The sequence below is a fragment of the Pleurodeles waltl genome, chromosome 4_1 (genome assembly GCF_031143425.1).
Source record: "Pleurodeles waltl isolate 20211129_DDA chromosome 4_1, aPleWal1.hap1.20221129, whole genome shotgun sequence".
NCBI lineage: Eukaryota > Metazoa > Chordata > Amphibia > Caudata > Salamandridae > Pleurodeles > Pleurodeles waltl.
In genome coordinates, this window is record NC_090442.1 from 494459461 (window position 1) to 494475904 (window position 16444).

A 16444-nucleotide genomic window follows, 5' to 3' on the forward strand; every position below is an offset into this window, starting at 1 on the left:
TTTCTCCTGCCATTGGATGCTTGGCACATTGTTTCAGAGTCCATGTGTCCAGCCTTTCCCTGCTAAGCAGCATGTGACCTGGCCACAGCACATACCCACTCAGGGAGATCCATCATCCATTCATGGACCATTCTCTTCAGCCCTGACCAGTTAGAAGCTTTAAGACCATTTCCCTGTAGACACTCCACTGGGAGTGCAGGAGACACAGGTACCTGCTTAGGGCCATCACACCCCCATTCCAAACTCACCACTGCCATAGGTTGAAGTTTAGTTTTGTTATCTGCATAGGTTACCTGGGAGTACACACCAGGTTTGATCTGCTCTGGAGAAACCAACTTCTCTGTGGCCATGTGACCATAGTCACACTGGCGCCTGTATCCCACAGAGCCTCAACCTCGGTTCCATTGTTTTTAGGCCTCTGCCTGTACCTTTCCATGCTGGGAGGCAAGGGTGGCCAGGTTTGCAATTTCCACCCCACCCAAGGACACTAAGGTTGCTCCTGTTAACCACTTCCCCATCTCTGGGACAATTTCCACCCTCACACCTACACTAGCAATCCCTATGGACTGCCCACCAGTGGGTGGGGGTTTCTTTGTGCAAACAACATCTCCGCTCTTGTGTCCTGGCTGATAACAGTCAAAACAGTCAAAACACTGACATGCCTTTATCAGGTCACACAACATTCCTGTTTTGTAGGATCAAAGTTCTTCCACAAATACCCATCTTCTTGTGCAGGTGTTTGTGGGCTTTGTGAGAACTCTTTTTTTTAATCTTCTTTCCCTTGGGTTTTCCCCTAGGAGAGGACCAGTCCTCCTTTCTTCTGGTCACCTCCCTGGTGTTGATAAGAAACACAGGTTCTCACCCACTCATCAGCTGTCTCCCCCAGTTCCCATGGAACAGACATCTTTGAGGCCACAAGACAGTGACTTAACTTCTCTTGTATACAATGAGTCAGGATGTGCTCTTTAAGAATCAAACTATACAGCCCCTCATAAGTACTCACTTGGTTACCCTTACTCCAGCCCTCTAGTGCCTTTACTGAAATGTATACAAAGTACACCCAGGACTATGTGCTCACCTTCTAGGTGTCCCTGAACTTCACCCTGTACTGTTCTGGGTCAGATAAAGTTTCCTGACTAAACAATGCTTCATGTGGGAGTAAGATTTTGCCTCACCCCCCCTGTAGGTTCAGCAGCCTATCCTTCCCAGCTATTAGAATCAGTTCCCTCAGGAGTGAACCCCAATACTTTAAGTGGAGCTCTTTTATCTCAAGGGGCCTCCCACATGCAGTCAACCATTTGTCAATATCAATACCCTCAGTGTACATGGTAAGTATTATTTTGGGAAGCTTGGAATTACCCCTACCCCCTTGGGAATCTCAGCATTGCCTTCGTTGTCGCTGCCACCATTTCTTCTCTCTTCTTCCCTTGCCCACCTCTTCTTCACCAGCTCCAGCTTCTCATTTTCTATAGATAAGGCTTCCAACTGATCCTGAAGCTTTCTCTTTCCAAGAGAGAGTTTTTGTTCCCCTGTGGGGATGCCTTCCCTCTCTCCTGGTGGAGGTTGTTGGAGGGGTGGTCTTTCCCCTTCATGCTCTAAAGCGGTCTGTGACCATGACTTAAGGGACCTAATCAACTCTGCCTTCCGGAAACTGTTGCTATTAGGAAACTCCCTGGACCTACACTGAACCCTTAGCTTAACTGCTTTGAGTTTGTTCAGTTCAGCCAGATGCAGCTCTATGACATGCCTAGACTTGAGTCACACAGACTTCTCAATCAGAAATAGGACACATTTGGAAAAATCTAAAAGATGGATTAAAAATCAGTTTCCGTCCAAATTTCAAAAATCCAAAACCAAAAGTTTTGTTCTAAGTCAATTTAGCAGATATTTACTCATCTTTACTCACTTTACTGAATGGTGTAATTCAAACACAAGTCCACATCATTGAACACCAAAACTGTTGAATGCTGGTTATCAGTAGAGTTAAGTACACACCTACCACTAGCAATATTACCACCAAGTCAATGTTAGGTCCAATCAAGGTCTCAAAACATTAGCCACTTAAGCCCTGGTAGCTTGGCAATGAGCAGACAGTCTTACCTTAGGAGACATGTTTTAAAGCATTTAAATACACCAATACATCAAATAAGTAAGATACCATACAAATAAAAACACCTACACACTATATAAAAATAGTAAATCTTTTTGTCTTTAAAATGACACCAAAACAACACAAATCCTAAAAAGGGACCCAGGGTTATAAATAAATAAATAAAAAAAATAAAAAATTAAATATGCTTAATAGTGTGTAGAAATCAATAGTGCCAACCGAGAACATCCGGTCATGCTTGACCGGGACGGAGCCCTGCTCAGGTACACTGAGTGGGAAGCCTAGGTCAAAAAATTATCTTCACACTTTTCTGGAGGCTTTCTCTCTCGACATCGTGCAGTCCTCCTCAGCAAGCCAAATTTGTCTGGTGTTTTGGAGCTTCTAGCGGGACAAACCTGAAATCCTGGCCAGATCGTGGTTGAGGGTAGTCGGCTTGACTCATGATGGCCAGTTGGTCCAAAAGTTGCTTCAAACCTCTGAAACTTCTTCCTGAAGTTCCTCTTGAGGGCTCAGAGTGTCCAAAACACAAATCCAAGGGTCTAGAAGCTCTGAGATGGTCCTTGGAAGTTTAGGACTACAGTTCCCACAATGCACCTGACCAAATCCTTAAAAAGCCACTGGACGCACTCTAGGCTGGGAACCTTTGTGATAGTTGGAGCAGGCAAGCTTTGTTAAACTGTTGCTTTCAGGGGTCCACCCCTGAGTCCTTTCTGAAGTAAGGCAACATCCTTAGGGATATTCCAGTGTGCAACAGGAGCAGTATTTCAGAGTGCAGACCAGGATTCAATTAGGGCAGTCCTTCTCTTGGTGGTTTAAGGCAGTAGATCCAAGTTGCAATGCAACTCTGCCACATTTATTCAATCATCTTGGAGGATAGGCAAGGGGGGCACTCCTGTCCAATGAGCTGAGGATGCCACCGAAAAGCATGACAGCTTCCTACAAAGTGTGTCATTGTCTTGTCACATAAAGCACTGCACTTTAAAATTTCAAGATGGACAATTTTTCTGCAGAGGAGTGAAACCTGGTTAAAACAACCTACTGGTGTGGCCCATTTTCATCAACAAACCCCATCCAGAAATCTGCAAATTCCTTTCCTGGGTCTGCTATCTATCTGTGGGGTGGAGGGTAGGCCTGGCTGGCATTCCTTTCTGACTTGCATCCTTTGAAGATCAGTTTGATTTACACTGCTCCCCTCCTAGCCTGGCCTCTGAAACTGCACACCTACCCACATCAGATAACGTCTGCTCAGTGCAGGCCACTTATCACCTCATCAAAGCAGCCTGGCTAATCCTGTTAAGGCTGACCAATCAGGAGAGGCCACTAGCAGGCTGGAGTTTGTCTTACAGAATAGAAAGTCTTATAACTTCTTTTCTGCATTAGTTATGATAAATGCAACAGTGGCAAGTTGTTGGATTCATCGTTACGAATCTTTTGAATCCTTTCATGACATATTTAGCTCCTTACTAGCAATACTTATACTTAGGTGAAATATTCCCTTGTTATCCTATGGAGCGAAGTATCTACAATGGGGGAAAATCAAATGGGAAGTTTTTCACTCACCAGGGCATATAAGACATACTTTATAATGTCTCTGCTTATAGTTACATGGCACTCCACCCCTGGAGCACCTGGGGAGATCTTAGGGGTGAGATATGTAAAAATAATGTACATTATCACTTTAGAAGTGCCTTTAGTTCCAAAGTTGAATTAGCATTTTACTTTTTAAAGACAGTCTGCAAGGAAGGGCAGCCTTTTCAAATGACAGCAGGCAACACAGTAGGGCACACTCCATTGCAGGACATTTACTGGGCCTTTACTCTTCCCTGCCCAAATTGTATACTAGGGACTTATAGGTACTTTGAATCAATTTTGCCCTATTATCGAATAGTGACTTATAAGAGTCTGTCACTGCCAATTGTAATTGTACCACTTTATCATCTACCTTTTATTCAGAGCACTGCCCTTGGCCTGATTAGTACAGTCTAGGGCAAAGTCAATCCAGTTACCACCAGTATAAGTAAAAGCAAATGAGGGTATACATGCTAAGAGTTTGACGGTCTCACACCCACCATAAAATGTAAATTATCAACTGCTTATGAAAAGAGGATAGGTTTGAACAAGCCATTTCAGAATGGACATAGTCAATTATAAAAACTGGTTGACTAAATCAAAGCCAGGAGATGTTTACTGTCGGATATCACCATGGTTTTGAAAATATATGATGGAATAATACTATGCTCAAATAAACTGGTCAATTCATTAAATTCAAGCGCCCTTCTTGAAGAGTCAAGATTTTTCACCACAATATTGTCATTATTATAAAATATGATGTAGGTTGATAATGAGTGGGTAGCAAACAAACAAAGGCATCACAAATGCCAAGAATTCAATTTGATTTCCTTATCATTGCAAGTATTCAGAGCTCAAACACTGCTGAATAGCTGTCCACGGTTCCACAGGAAGAACATATAGTATTCTGGTATGTAAAGGGTGCACACTTTACTCCACTGTGAGTTCTTGCAATGGTTTATGCTACTAAACATGTGTGCATCCAGTGCTTGTTCCTTATTGAAAAGTAATCTCTAGCATTTGTCAGTGATATTACACACTTTAAAAGGTTTCTAGTCAGGTAGAATTTTTTTTAAGTGTGTGGAGCAAAAGTTCCAAGGCACTGGCATGCTTAAGAGTCACTGAGGGCAAAAATTATGTTATCACTCCAAGTGTTAGCCACTTACGAGCAAACTTATACTCAGGAGAAAATAATTCAAAAGTTATTAATTCACATACATAATGCTCACGAGTTACTGGTGCCAATAAGTTACAAGACAAAACTATACGAGTGCTTAAATGTAGGAAAAGTAGAAAATTCAGTGAACTAGAAGTAAAAAAAGAATTAGGAACTCAGCAGCGGCTCACCTGGGTTACAGGGGATGGGGAGGGGCGGCACACACGCAGGGGGATGAACGGGGGAGGGTAAAGAAATGTTAATTAAAAAAATAATAATAATAAAAACTCACCTCCTCGCCGCACCGTTCCTCTTCCATCCTGCAGGTAGACACAGGCTCCCAGCCTGGCCTGAGCCAATCCTGATGCTGCTCAGAGCAGCTTCAGGATTGGCTGGAAGCGCCCAGCCAGGGTGGTCCCAGGCAGACTGGGAGCCTGTGCAGGCTCTCTCCAGCCCGGCAACTGTGTTGCTGGGCTGGAGACAGCCTTCTACGCATCTATGTTTGGTCAGCCTGCGACGGCCGGCCAAACATACATGCACAGTGAGGAGAGTGCACAGTGGACTCCCCTCACTGCTAGTCATCCCATGGCCCACCCCTTTCATAAGGAAGTTTATTGTCCCTTCTTTGTGAAAGGTTTGCAGCTTCTGCTGCTGGAAGGGGTGCGACGTGCACAAGTGTACAGTACCGTAATAAAACCTTGGCACACTCTTACATTATACATGGGTGTTTCTTCTTTGTGCAGCCAATTCTGCTTTACTTGCTGGGTTTTCCTGCACAAATCCTAATGATCTATTAGAAACAAAGTATTTCTGTTTTCCTAATAAAGCTTACCTTAAATAAACGTCTAATCACGCCGTCCAGAACATCCCATTTCGTTTTTCCACTGACCCCAATGGATCCTATCAAGTAAGTCCTACTCTTGGGATCCTTGAATCAGAAAAACACATATTTCCATATAAGAATATTAATTATCCATTGGCATCACACAGCTATCTCACAAAGTATACTGAAAATGTATATGTATCTGTGACAACATATTAAAGCATGCAGCATGATTTGAGTTACCTTTACCCGGCTATAGCCCTTGTTTACGGAGACCACAATTCTAACACTCCGCCCTTCTTTGTGTAAGGTTCCATCATTCATATCATCTAGAAAAATATCTAGAAGGGAAAAAAACAAGCACCGTCAACATATTCATTCAGTTTAGATCTATAATGAACATCTCAAAGCAATGTGGATTCGAACTCTGCATGACTAGTACACAAGTGTCAACATGTCTGTTTTAAATGTTGTTTATTTTTTCTAGGCCTGGGAGTACTTTCACATTTGGCAGAATAATCAGAGTCATTTCAGTAATTCTGCATTACAATTTTAATGCGGAATTCCCAAAATTAATACAACATCCTCTTTTAAAATTAGGAATAATTTGGGGTGAAAATAAGCACAGAAGCAATGAATTTTGGTGTGCAAGCAGATGTTCCCATAGCTGTACATGGTGATTTGCATTTAGCACTATTTTTTTAGCGCAAAATGAATCCTCAAATCCATTTTGGCCTAGGGGGTGCATTTTGTTCCAAGAAAATAGCCTAAATGCTGGGAGTAAATTGGGCTGCTATTTGTGTTCTGTTGCACGTAGCGCTATTTCTTACAGCAAAATGCATCCTAGCATCCATCAAAATAGCTCTAAATTCCAAATTACTACACTTATGTGATAAAGTGAAATCTTGCAGAATATTTTTAGTAATCCTGCATAATAATCCTATCTAAGTATTCTTTATAATATATCCAGATACGTCCTGTTGATTTTTTGTTGGAGGATTATAAGCATGATATATAGTGCTTGCATAATTCTGCCTCTTCATAAGGTAGGTGCATTATTAAGTCAAGAATTAATAAACCGTTTTAGGGTAAACATTACAGAACATAAGTTTTTACTTGCCTAACCAGATTAAAGTTCCTCACTCTTAGACTCCCTGCTTCCAAAAACATGTACAGAATAAAAGAAAGAAAATGGTACTAGTAAGTTTCCATTTTCTAATTTGTATAACTTTCACATATTCACATTAAATTGGGGAAAAGTAGAACTGAGATGGTGGAACGAAAAGTGCAGTGTGTAGAGATATGCTAAGTATTACAAGCATTGGCAAATCAATAGGTATGGCTTTGGCTGTTAGGCTTTTGGCTTTGTAAATACTTGCTTTTTCATTTTTGGGAAAATGTTATTGGTGGGCCAGTTTAAAAACAAAAAGTACAAATATGCTTTACGGTTTAAAAAACACACATTGCCATAGTAGTCGGTGACAATGAAAGTAACTACTTAGTGTGTGTACGTGCTATTTGTGAATGGACCAAATGTTGTAATACACAGTAATCACACCAAATGGCTGAAGCGAGTTGACCCACTGCCTCATGCTGTATGCTGCAGTAGGATGAAGAAAAAAGTGTATGATACAATAACAGATCAATGGTTGAAGAGGAATGACTGAAAGTGCATACATATAATTAACATAGTTATATGGTTTTGGCTAACACCTGACTGTAAAAAAACAAAGTTCCAGTACAGCTCAAAGACAATGGGACTCAGCGGAAGTCTCCACCTAACCCTAATTTTGGCTCTCACTCTGCTTGCCCACATAGCCCTTTGTCTGCAGATGAAGTGGAACGATGATAACTTCTATAATGAGGCTAATAATTTCTAATGCAGTAGATAGGGCAGAAAATGCAGCTATTAAAGCTGTGGGAAATCTGTGGCTTTTTAATGAGAGTTTGTGATTTGTTCATGCGCTCCACATTTTCCTACATATATCGCTCAATTATGAGAATGATGGAATGACCAGGACAAAGAATGGAGGCCAAAGACGAACACCAGATAACATCAAGTTTTGCACTTTTAAAGGTATGACACTCCTTTATGTGATTCATTTATAATATAATAATGATAAAGCTTTGACTTAAACTTTGCTGAACTTAATGAAACCAGATGCATACATTTTACTTGTTAGCAAAAATTTAAGATCTCAGAAACAAAAGTGGGAAGAGATCACCCAGAAGCAATTACAATTATATTTTATAATTATTATATTAAGTATGTTAATCCTATTCACTTGCACCAGTAAACGATGCAATACCATGAGAACTTGTTTTTACAATCTTGAATCTTCCATGACGTAAAATAAAGATGGTCACTCTCAGTCACCACCTGTTAGGGCTCAAATATTGTTGGACCTGGCCCTTTTGGCAGGTTCATCCCCTGACTTTTTGCCTCCTTCGTCCTATTTTTTCTGACCTCTCGCTGTTGGCCCTAGGACTCAGCACTTTATCACTGCTGATCAGTGCTAAAGTGCAGGTACTCTCCCTTTTAATGTTAGTAAGATTGGCTTATACCTAATTGGCCTATTTAATTTACCTGTAAGTCCCTTGTACAGTGGTATCTCTATACCTAGGGCCTGAAATTAAATGCTACTAGGCGGCCTGCAACGCTGCTTGCGCCACCCGCTGAAGTAGCCTTTCAAACCTGTCTCAGACCTGCTAGCACAGGGCCTACATGCGCAGCTCTCTGCCAATGGGACCTGGTATCTGAATTTACTTGCCAGGCCCAGAACACCCCTAAGCGAGGCCCTAACTAGCCCTATGGCCAGGGTGCTATGTATGTAGAATGCAGAACATGTGCCTAGTAGCATGGCCTGTCCTGGTAATGACAAACAGCCTATTTGGTTTCTCACTGAGGTGAGTGCCGGCTTGCTCATTGGATTGCATTGGAAATTTCCTGCCTTATGTCTAGGGGGTATTGTGTGATTTGTGAGGAGTAGCGTAGGCATGTTTGGTATGGTTGTAATGGTAGTGAGAAATGATGCTTACTGGTGTAATTGGAATTTTTATTACTATTACAGCCTTTGCTAGAAAGTGAGCATTTCTCTTTGCTTATTAGTCTGGTATTTTGCAGCTTGACTCCAATCCTCATCTGGGCAGAATGACGGTTGGGCTTTGTGCATATTTTTCAGACAGCCTATACAAAGGGAGGGTGGGGGTGTCACAGAGGTGCATCTGCATTGTGACTAGTCTTCCTGGGCTGAGAGAAGGGGTAGGCGGGGCACACATGCATCTGTAAAGGCTGTGCCCTGGCCTCTCAAAAAAAGGGTCATTTACCCCCAACTGATATTTGGAGCCTGGGCTGGAGGAGAGAGAGGGCACTCCCAGAACCTGTTGTAACTGTCTGGAACCTCCTCTCCCCTTCTCCATGAAACCATTGCAAAACTGAGTATAAGAAAAGGGGATTTTTCCCCACAATTTGGAGACACTGTGGACTTTGACATGCTTGTAACTCGACACAGAATGCTGCTGGAGGGACTCACCAGGAACTGCCTTGGACTGCTGCTGCTATGCTGACCTGTGACCTTCTTGGTCAGTTGGAGGAACTGCCTGCAAACCTTTTGTGCTGGTCTGTTACTGGGCCCTACCGCCCTGTGCGCCATCTACTGTGTTCCTGATATAGCTCCTGGAAGAGCGCTTTCTACTTATCCAACAGTGCTGTGAGAGCACTTTTCCTGTTTGCCGTTTAGCGCCTGGAGTGCTTCTTCTGAGTAATCTCTAAGTGCCTGGAGGGCGCATTGCCAGGAAAGGATTCACTGCCGCAGCACGGGATTTGCTGAAATTGGAGCGCATCAAGAGCGTGCTGTCCAGCATGCCCCTGGGGCACAAGGAATGTGGAATTGCAGCGAGAGCGCTCCTATCGGTGCCCCGGGGCAAGGTTCACTCAAAGTCACGCCCCCGGTGCACCAGAAGGCCCTAATTTAGAGCCGATCACAGCTGTGGCCAAGGCAAGCCCTTTTCCTTCGTTTGGGAGACAGGAAGGGAAGGAAGCCTTATCGGAGGCTCCCCACCCCACCGTGCGGGTGGGGCCGAGGTCTCGCCGGAGGCCCCCCGCTCTGCAAGGTCTCCTCTTTCAGGCCCCATATTGTTTGTTCAGCTTTGCCCCCTCCATAACTGAGAGGGCCAGTTGTGGTCCGGGGAGCCTCGAAATCGTGGACCCCAGGATGGGCCCGATATAAAAACTGGAGGTGGTACGTGCCGTCCCCATCCCCCAACATCACCACAAGGCCTTCGTTGAGCACAGAGGAGCTCTGGGGGCCCACTTATGCGCTTTGTGACACGACGGGTGCCTATTTCATCAAAAACAGGTACATTTAATGGACATATGCTTTGCCCCTGTTCCTTTTATGAACTGCAATACAAACGGTGTTCTCTGTTTTGAATACAGATCCGGAAAGACTGCAGAAGGAAAAAATAAAGCAATGTCTTTGATGTTACATAACTATTAAAAAAGGTTTGACCAAGTAAAGAGGTTATATGCTGCCAGAATCGAAAAATACAAAAGCAATGAGACGTAGTCTATATACTACTAAGAATCACTCATATAAAAAGATCTATGTAAAAAAATCTTAGAATAATAGGTGTTTCCGGCTAGAAGAATTGTTCAGTCCTGAGGATGACCCATTAATGATTTATGTCTTGATACAGGGTCGAAACGTTGACTACATTATATGTGGATTACATATAAGTGACTTCAGGACACCTGGAATAAAAGGGTCCCACTGAAGTTCGCTTCTTTCTTACATGTTTTTTAACCACATCTGTATATATTGTATATAACTTTGGCACTAATATCACACTATCACTTTCACTGCGCTGATATTTTAAGAGCACCTATTTTCTAATGAAATTTTTATATGTAAAGGATTTTTTGGTCAGATGAAATAAAGGTGATATGAACCAATTTGAGGCTATTATATTCTTAAGATATGAGGCCTTTATTATTTTTAAATGTGGCAGAGTCTAGGCATATACTTCCCCGAGTTGACCTAATTTGTGTTTATTATCCTGTTCCTTTTATGGGCATGCTGGGACTGATATGTTAACTTGTCTCTTTTGATGATGTGCCATATATGTGTTGATTTTCCTTTGAAGGGCATGACATGCTGATATGTTTTCATGACTTGCCACATGCCTTCTAATGTTCCTGGTATGGGCATTTATGATATTTGTATGACAAGTGCATTTTTTAGTAATGTGATTACTGACTACTGCTTAGGTTGCAGAATAATAAATAACCTGTGTGTTATGTGTGACTGCTGCTGTTTTCTGCAGAGTAACTATTGTGTAACGTTCTGACAACTGCTTGGGTAGCACGGTATTACCTACATGTTGTGTTTGGTCTAATAATGTTATGTACAATACCGTTTATTTTTATATAACTTGGTGTTGTGTTCTTTGTAGTGGGAATAGTGCATCACATGTATTGTGTGTTGTGCAAACGCTTTACACATTGCCTCGGAAATAGGCCTGACTGCTGGTGCCATGCTACCAAGTGGGTGAGCAGGGGTTATCTTGGATGTGTAACTCCCTTGCCCTGACTAGAGTGGGTGGGTTTGGGTTGGCTTAGGCGCATACCCAAGCCAACCCGAAACCCAATTGCTAACAAATACAATACCAAACGCAAGACACAATTAGAAAAAGTATCACTTATACATCATTTGGTCTATTCTCCTGCATCCCTTAGTGAAGGGTGGGTATAGAAGCTACATTAAAGAGATGTTATGCCCCATTAGGAGAAAACATGACCAAAGAGGCATCTAGAGGTGACAGTACTGCAGATTGAAAACACTTTTCAGTAAGATTTGGTGGCAACAGGTTCAGGAACTAGCCAACAAGACAGAATTGATGACTTCTAATGAGACAATGTGGTTCTAGTGTGGTTGTTTTTAACGTAAAACAGTGGATGGCTCAAGAGTTACCAAGGCAAGGATTTTGATTTCAGAGAAGGATGCATATGCCGACCTACAGGCAAATGGAGTTCTCCCCAAAAAAAAAATATATATATATATGTATTTATACGAAAGCTGCAGATGAGAATGCGTGAAGGTCAGTGCCAAGGTAGGGAAAACTAGCTCCTTTAAATTGAGTGAGTGCATATAACAGTAAACATGCGCAATAGTAAACAATCGTTTAAAATATTTTTGAAAAAAATATAACTGGAGTGGTTTTTTAAGTAAATGCAATGAAGCACAATAAATAATCGGTTTTAACTTTGGCAGAAATCTTTGGGTCCTGCACTTCACAAACTTGGGTGGCACTGTAAACAATGCTTTTATTAATTGCACCAATGAAAGGTTTATTTTTTTTGGCTTGAATGCTAACAACAGACATGCAACAAAGAAATAGACAAACTCTATTCATAATCCTAAATTTGGTAGCGAATCCCTGAGATTTCTGAAAGTTCTGCTATCCTGTAATTCACATAGAAAAAAATATTACTGCTGTTAGCGTAATAATACCTCAGGCGGTAATTCTAGTGGAAGTAATTCCCCTCAGTGATAAACACACCACACTAGTGGAACATTTAATTTCCTGATATTGGCAACACTGTAGAAACTAAACACAATATTGTCCACGATGGAAAATTGCTTTCTTATTGGTATTTAAAACTGCTAGTCAGATGACACTCTGTCATAAGAACTCTCGTACTCCAATGAGACTGCTGGATTTGGGGCAGCAGCCCCTTTGCATTGCAGGCGACTGAGTCACTCCCACACCAATCCGCAGTCGGCGGCCCAACCCTCCTGGCTAACTAACAGCACCTCCCCCAAATACAGACGGTAAACGTGATTTGTAGCAGCCTTGCACATGGAACTCTGAAAAACCCTCAGGGAAATCATGGTGAAAACAAGCCTTACCCTTTTCTCTCCACATGCAAGTCTCTTACATACACATAGGCAAGAAAAGAGATGCAGGACAGGTTTTAATACATTTACTGAAAAGACTGCAATCTACGATAAAATGCATGAGCTGCAATTATTAGGATAATGAGGAATAACAAAATCAGAATTGTGAAAATTATTAGAGATGTATATATAAACAACCCCAACATATTATCATGACATGAGTATACAATTCCTACCTAAAAGCCTAATCTCTAACCCCTGAGCAAGAGCATGGCGATGTAAGCCAAATCTGTCCGTACAGTGTCCATTGGAGGCACACACCACCCCCGTTACCTTGTTACAAGGTCAGGCCTCCAGTCTCTGGATCAGGATCCATGGAGACACAAAGGCTTAGGTCAGCCGAAATGGAAATTCTGGCTGGAACACCCTCTAATGCCCTTTGTCATACAAGATATTTTTATAGGAGACATGTTTATGTTTATGCACAGAAGCCTGATGTGGGTATGTACTTAAGCACTGGACTGTTTACGCAGTCTTGGGACCAGCAATACAAAATAATGTGTGCCTAACATTCCATTTTTGTGAGTTTGCTTAAAAGAATATGATGCAAAGTATCCATAGCACTGATAATGATGCTTTAGCAGAATAGCAGCTGATAATCAAATTAAAAACACTGTCACGAAAAGAAGCAGAAATAAAAAACAAATGCAGGGATACAGAGGATAATAACTAGATTAAACGGCACAGGCCTCAAGCCTAAGCTGAGCTATCACTGTGCCCAATCAGTTAACTAAATGGGACCCCAACAACTGCATAGACTCAGATATTTCCCCAGCAGCACAAATCCCGCAAAAATGTTTCACTTCTACATATAATTCTGCAAATCAGCGAGTGATCTTTTCTTGGTTTATATTTGAAAAATCTAGTATTTCTAATCCATTATTAAAATAAAGAATCTTATTGAATGTATCTGTTTTCACAATAATTGAGTCAGCAAAATGTGGCTGCAGTTGTCTGTCTCAACAAGCAGGAGTAAAAGAGTAGCAAAGGCTTTAGTGGCAGAAGGGTGAACAATGTGAGGTGGTTTCCATATCAGGATAAAGGCAAAGGAGAGTTCACGGTCACAGTACATTGAAAAAAGAGATGGAAGACCAAGGGATGGGAGTAATAATTCCATGGGACTGAGGAATAACTTGAGACATAGAATGTGGTTTAAGGAATAAAAGAGCTGGTCACCGGGCATGCTGACTACGGAATTGGAGCTACAATGCTAGGAGTTGAGCCCTAGTAATAAGGGATACTGCCTTCAAGAGAGGGATTATAAATTCAATTGGAGGGAACATTTTGAATAAAGGCGTACTTACAAATTAATCCATTTATGGTTGCTGAAAAGCACCTGAGTATTTGTGACATCATACTCATGCCTTATCATATCATGTAACTTATGACACACTTTCAGTCAAACCAATATGTAATAATATAGCATAGTGAGAATAAAGAATTATTTTTCTAAAATAGTTTAGAGGACATCTCGGCTACTTTTAAGCCCTGCAATATTTTCTTTTAATCCCTGCAATATAACCATAACCAATATTAACCAACTTAATGATTCTAAAATGATAATCCTAGGAAGGGTGGAAGACTGGGTCAGCCTTTCTGGGATTTTAACTCATTACCTTCAGTTTCCAGCAATGAGCACTTAACCTAATTGGCCTTCTGTACAGCATTTTTCATTATTGACAGCATGTTTTCAAAGATTTGAAAGAAATGTAGCATACGCACCGGAAGTAACAGAATCCGTAATATTCAAGTTGTTTAAAGAAAGCCCAAGGGACTGACGAGATGAAGAAGAGGAGGTACTGTTTGATGACTCAGATGAGGGACGTGCTGTTTTTGATGAACTTCCAGTTTCTGCCTTCAATCGGTCATTTTCTGCCTTTAGTAGCTCAATTTCATTCTGTAAAAAAGTGAAAAAATCATATTCATTCACATAGACTTCCTAAACTTGGTTTCTGCGACATCCACCACAGATTTGTTTCTTAGGGACTGGGACTCTAGTTGGTGAGGGTATACACCCTGCCAATTGGGGACCACAATCCTAGTCAGGCTAAGTCAGATACACATTCTAAATTAACCTGTGATCACCCTCTGGTAGCTTGGCACAGAGCAGTCGGACTTAAGAGGCAATGTGTGAAATATTTGTGCAACACTAAAATACAGTAACAAAGTAAAAGACACCACAAATAAACTCAACATCAGTTTAGAAAAACAGAGAATATTTGTAGTAAAAACAAAACCAAAATAACAAAAAATCCAATCAGTAGAAGTCAAGATATGAATTTTTAAAGATTAAATGTGAAAACAGTGCTTAGAAGGTAAAAGGTCTAGCGGTAAAAAGGTTACTTGAGGTCATGAGGGACTGGTGCAAAACCAAAATCCAGGCTGAACACGATGGCAGGAAGGCGAGCTATAGAACCCCCACAGGGTCCACTGAACAGTACCTTTGTTGGAGTAAAGCACTGACAGCAGCATGGACACAGTATGCCAATATTTCTGCTGCACTCAGGTCAATTCATCGTTGTCAGGTTCTGTAGAAGTGGATGCAATGACTCTTTAGTGGTGGCCTGTGGAGTATGTGAAGCCGATGTCATCAGGTAGTTGTTGTGTCACTGTCAGAGATGCGATGTGCCAATATTCCTGCTGCGATTAGTCTCTTGTTGAGGTTTGTAGCTGAAAAACCCGCTTATGATGCCCAGGACTGGAGGGTGGCACCTTGGGCTAGGGTAGGACTTACAGATGGCAGAGTCCAGCCACACCAGGAGAGTTACTAGCAGTCTTTGATTTGCCTGAGACTAGATTGCAGAAGAACAGGGGGCAAGCCAACAAGCCCTTGGAGACTTTTGGGTGCAAGGATGTAATGGACAAGTCCAGTCCTTCTCACTACAGGACAGAAGCAGCAGGCCAAAACAGCAAAGCATGTAGCTAAGGGGCAGTCCCTCCCACAGCCCAGCAAGCAGTAAGCCAAAACAGGAATCCAGTTGCAGAGTGGCAGCACAGCAGTCCCTCTTCTTGGAAGAGTGTCCAATAGAGATATGACTTGGTGCGGTTTGGGGTCCAGTTTGTATAATTTGGTGCCCTGCTTCTGGAAAGTGGGAGAAACTTCCAGGCCTTCCCGTGAACTCCACAAGGTCCCTGTCCTACCATACCTGGCTCGAGACACTCTACAGGGGGTCATGCAGCCCTTTTAGTAAGGAGAGGCATAGCCCTATTCAGCTAGTCCTGTCAGCTCCTCCCACCCATCTAGCCCTGGAAGACCTGGTGCTCAGCAATGAGTATGCAAATGCTACACCCACGCTCCCTTTGTGTATGACTGTCTTGTGAGAATGCACAAAGCCCAACTGTCAACTACCCGAGACATGTAGTCAGAGAGAGGCAGAGGCACAGAATAGTTAACATAAGAAAATGACAACTTTCTAAAAGTGGCATTTTCAGACTTAGAAATTCAATTCCAACTACACCATAAATTATGATTTTAAATTGTGAGTCCAGAGACACCAAACTCCAGACATTTATCTCTTCCCAAATGGTAATTACATGTAAACTATGTTTTAAGGTAATCCAAAAGCTATCCTATGGGAGTGAAAGGCCTTGCAATAGTGAAAAATGAATTTAAGATTTTTTCATTATCTGGGCATGTTCAACATCAAAAGTACATGTCCAATTTTTAAATACATTGCACTCTGTCTTGGGGCTTGAGGGCGCGAGTTAATGCTACCTTAGGCCGCGAGTTATAGTTACTTCAAATAACTAATTATTACTGCTGAATTTCTCTGGTTTTGTGCAAGTAAATTCAGAACCTAACTATAACCTTTGTTTTTTAAGTGAAT

At 41.9% G+C, this 16444-nt stretch overlaps 1 protein-coding gene across 5 annotated transcripts in view; it reads right to left on the bottom strand.

Moving 5' to 3' along the window:
• The window catches only part of NAV3 (neuron navigator 3), a 1001553-nt gene that overhangs the window by 116790 nt on the left and 868319 nt on the right, over nucleotides 1-16444 (bottom strand). For all 5 annotated transcript variants that reach the window (XM_069228788.1, XM_069228787.1, XM_069228786.1 and 2 more), the window contains 3 exons: nucleotides 14340-14514; nucleotides 5902-5999; nucleotides 5668-5763 (listed from right to left, as the gene is read on the bottom strand). In XM_069228788.1, the coding sequence (XP_069084889.1) occupies nucleotides 5668-5763; nucleotides 5902-5999; nucleotides 14340-14514 (369 nt within the window). The remainder of the gene's footprint in view (nucleotides 1-5667; nucleotides 5764-5901; nucleotides 6000-14339; nucleotides 14515-16444) is intronic.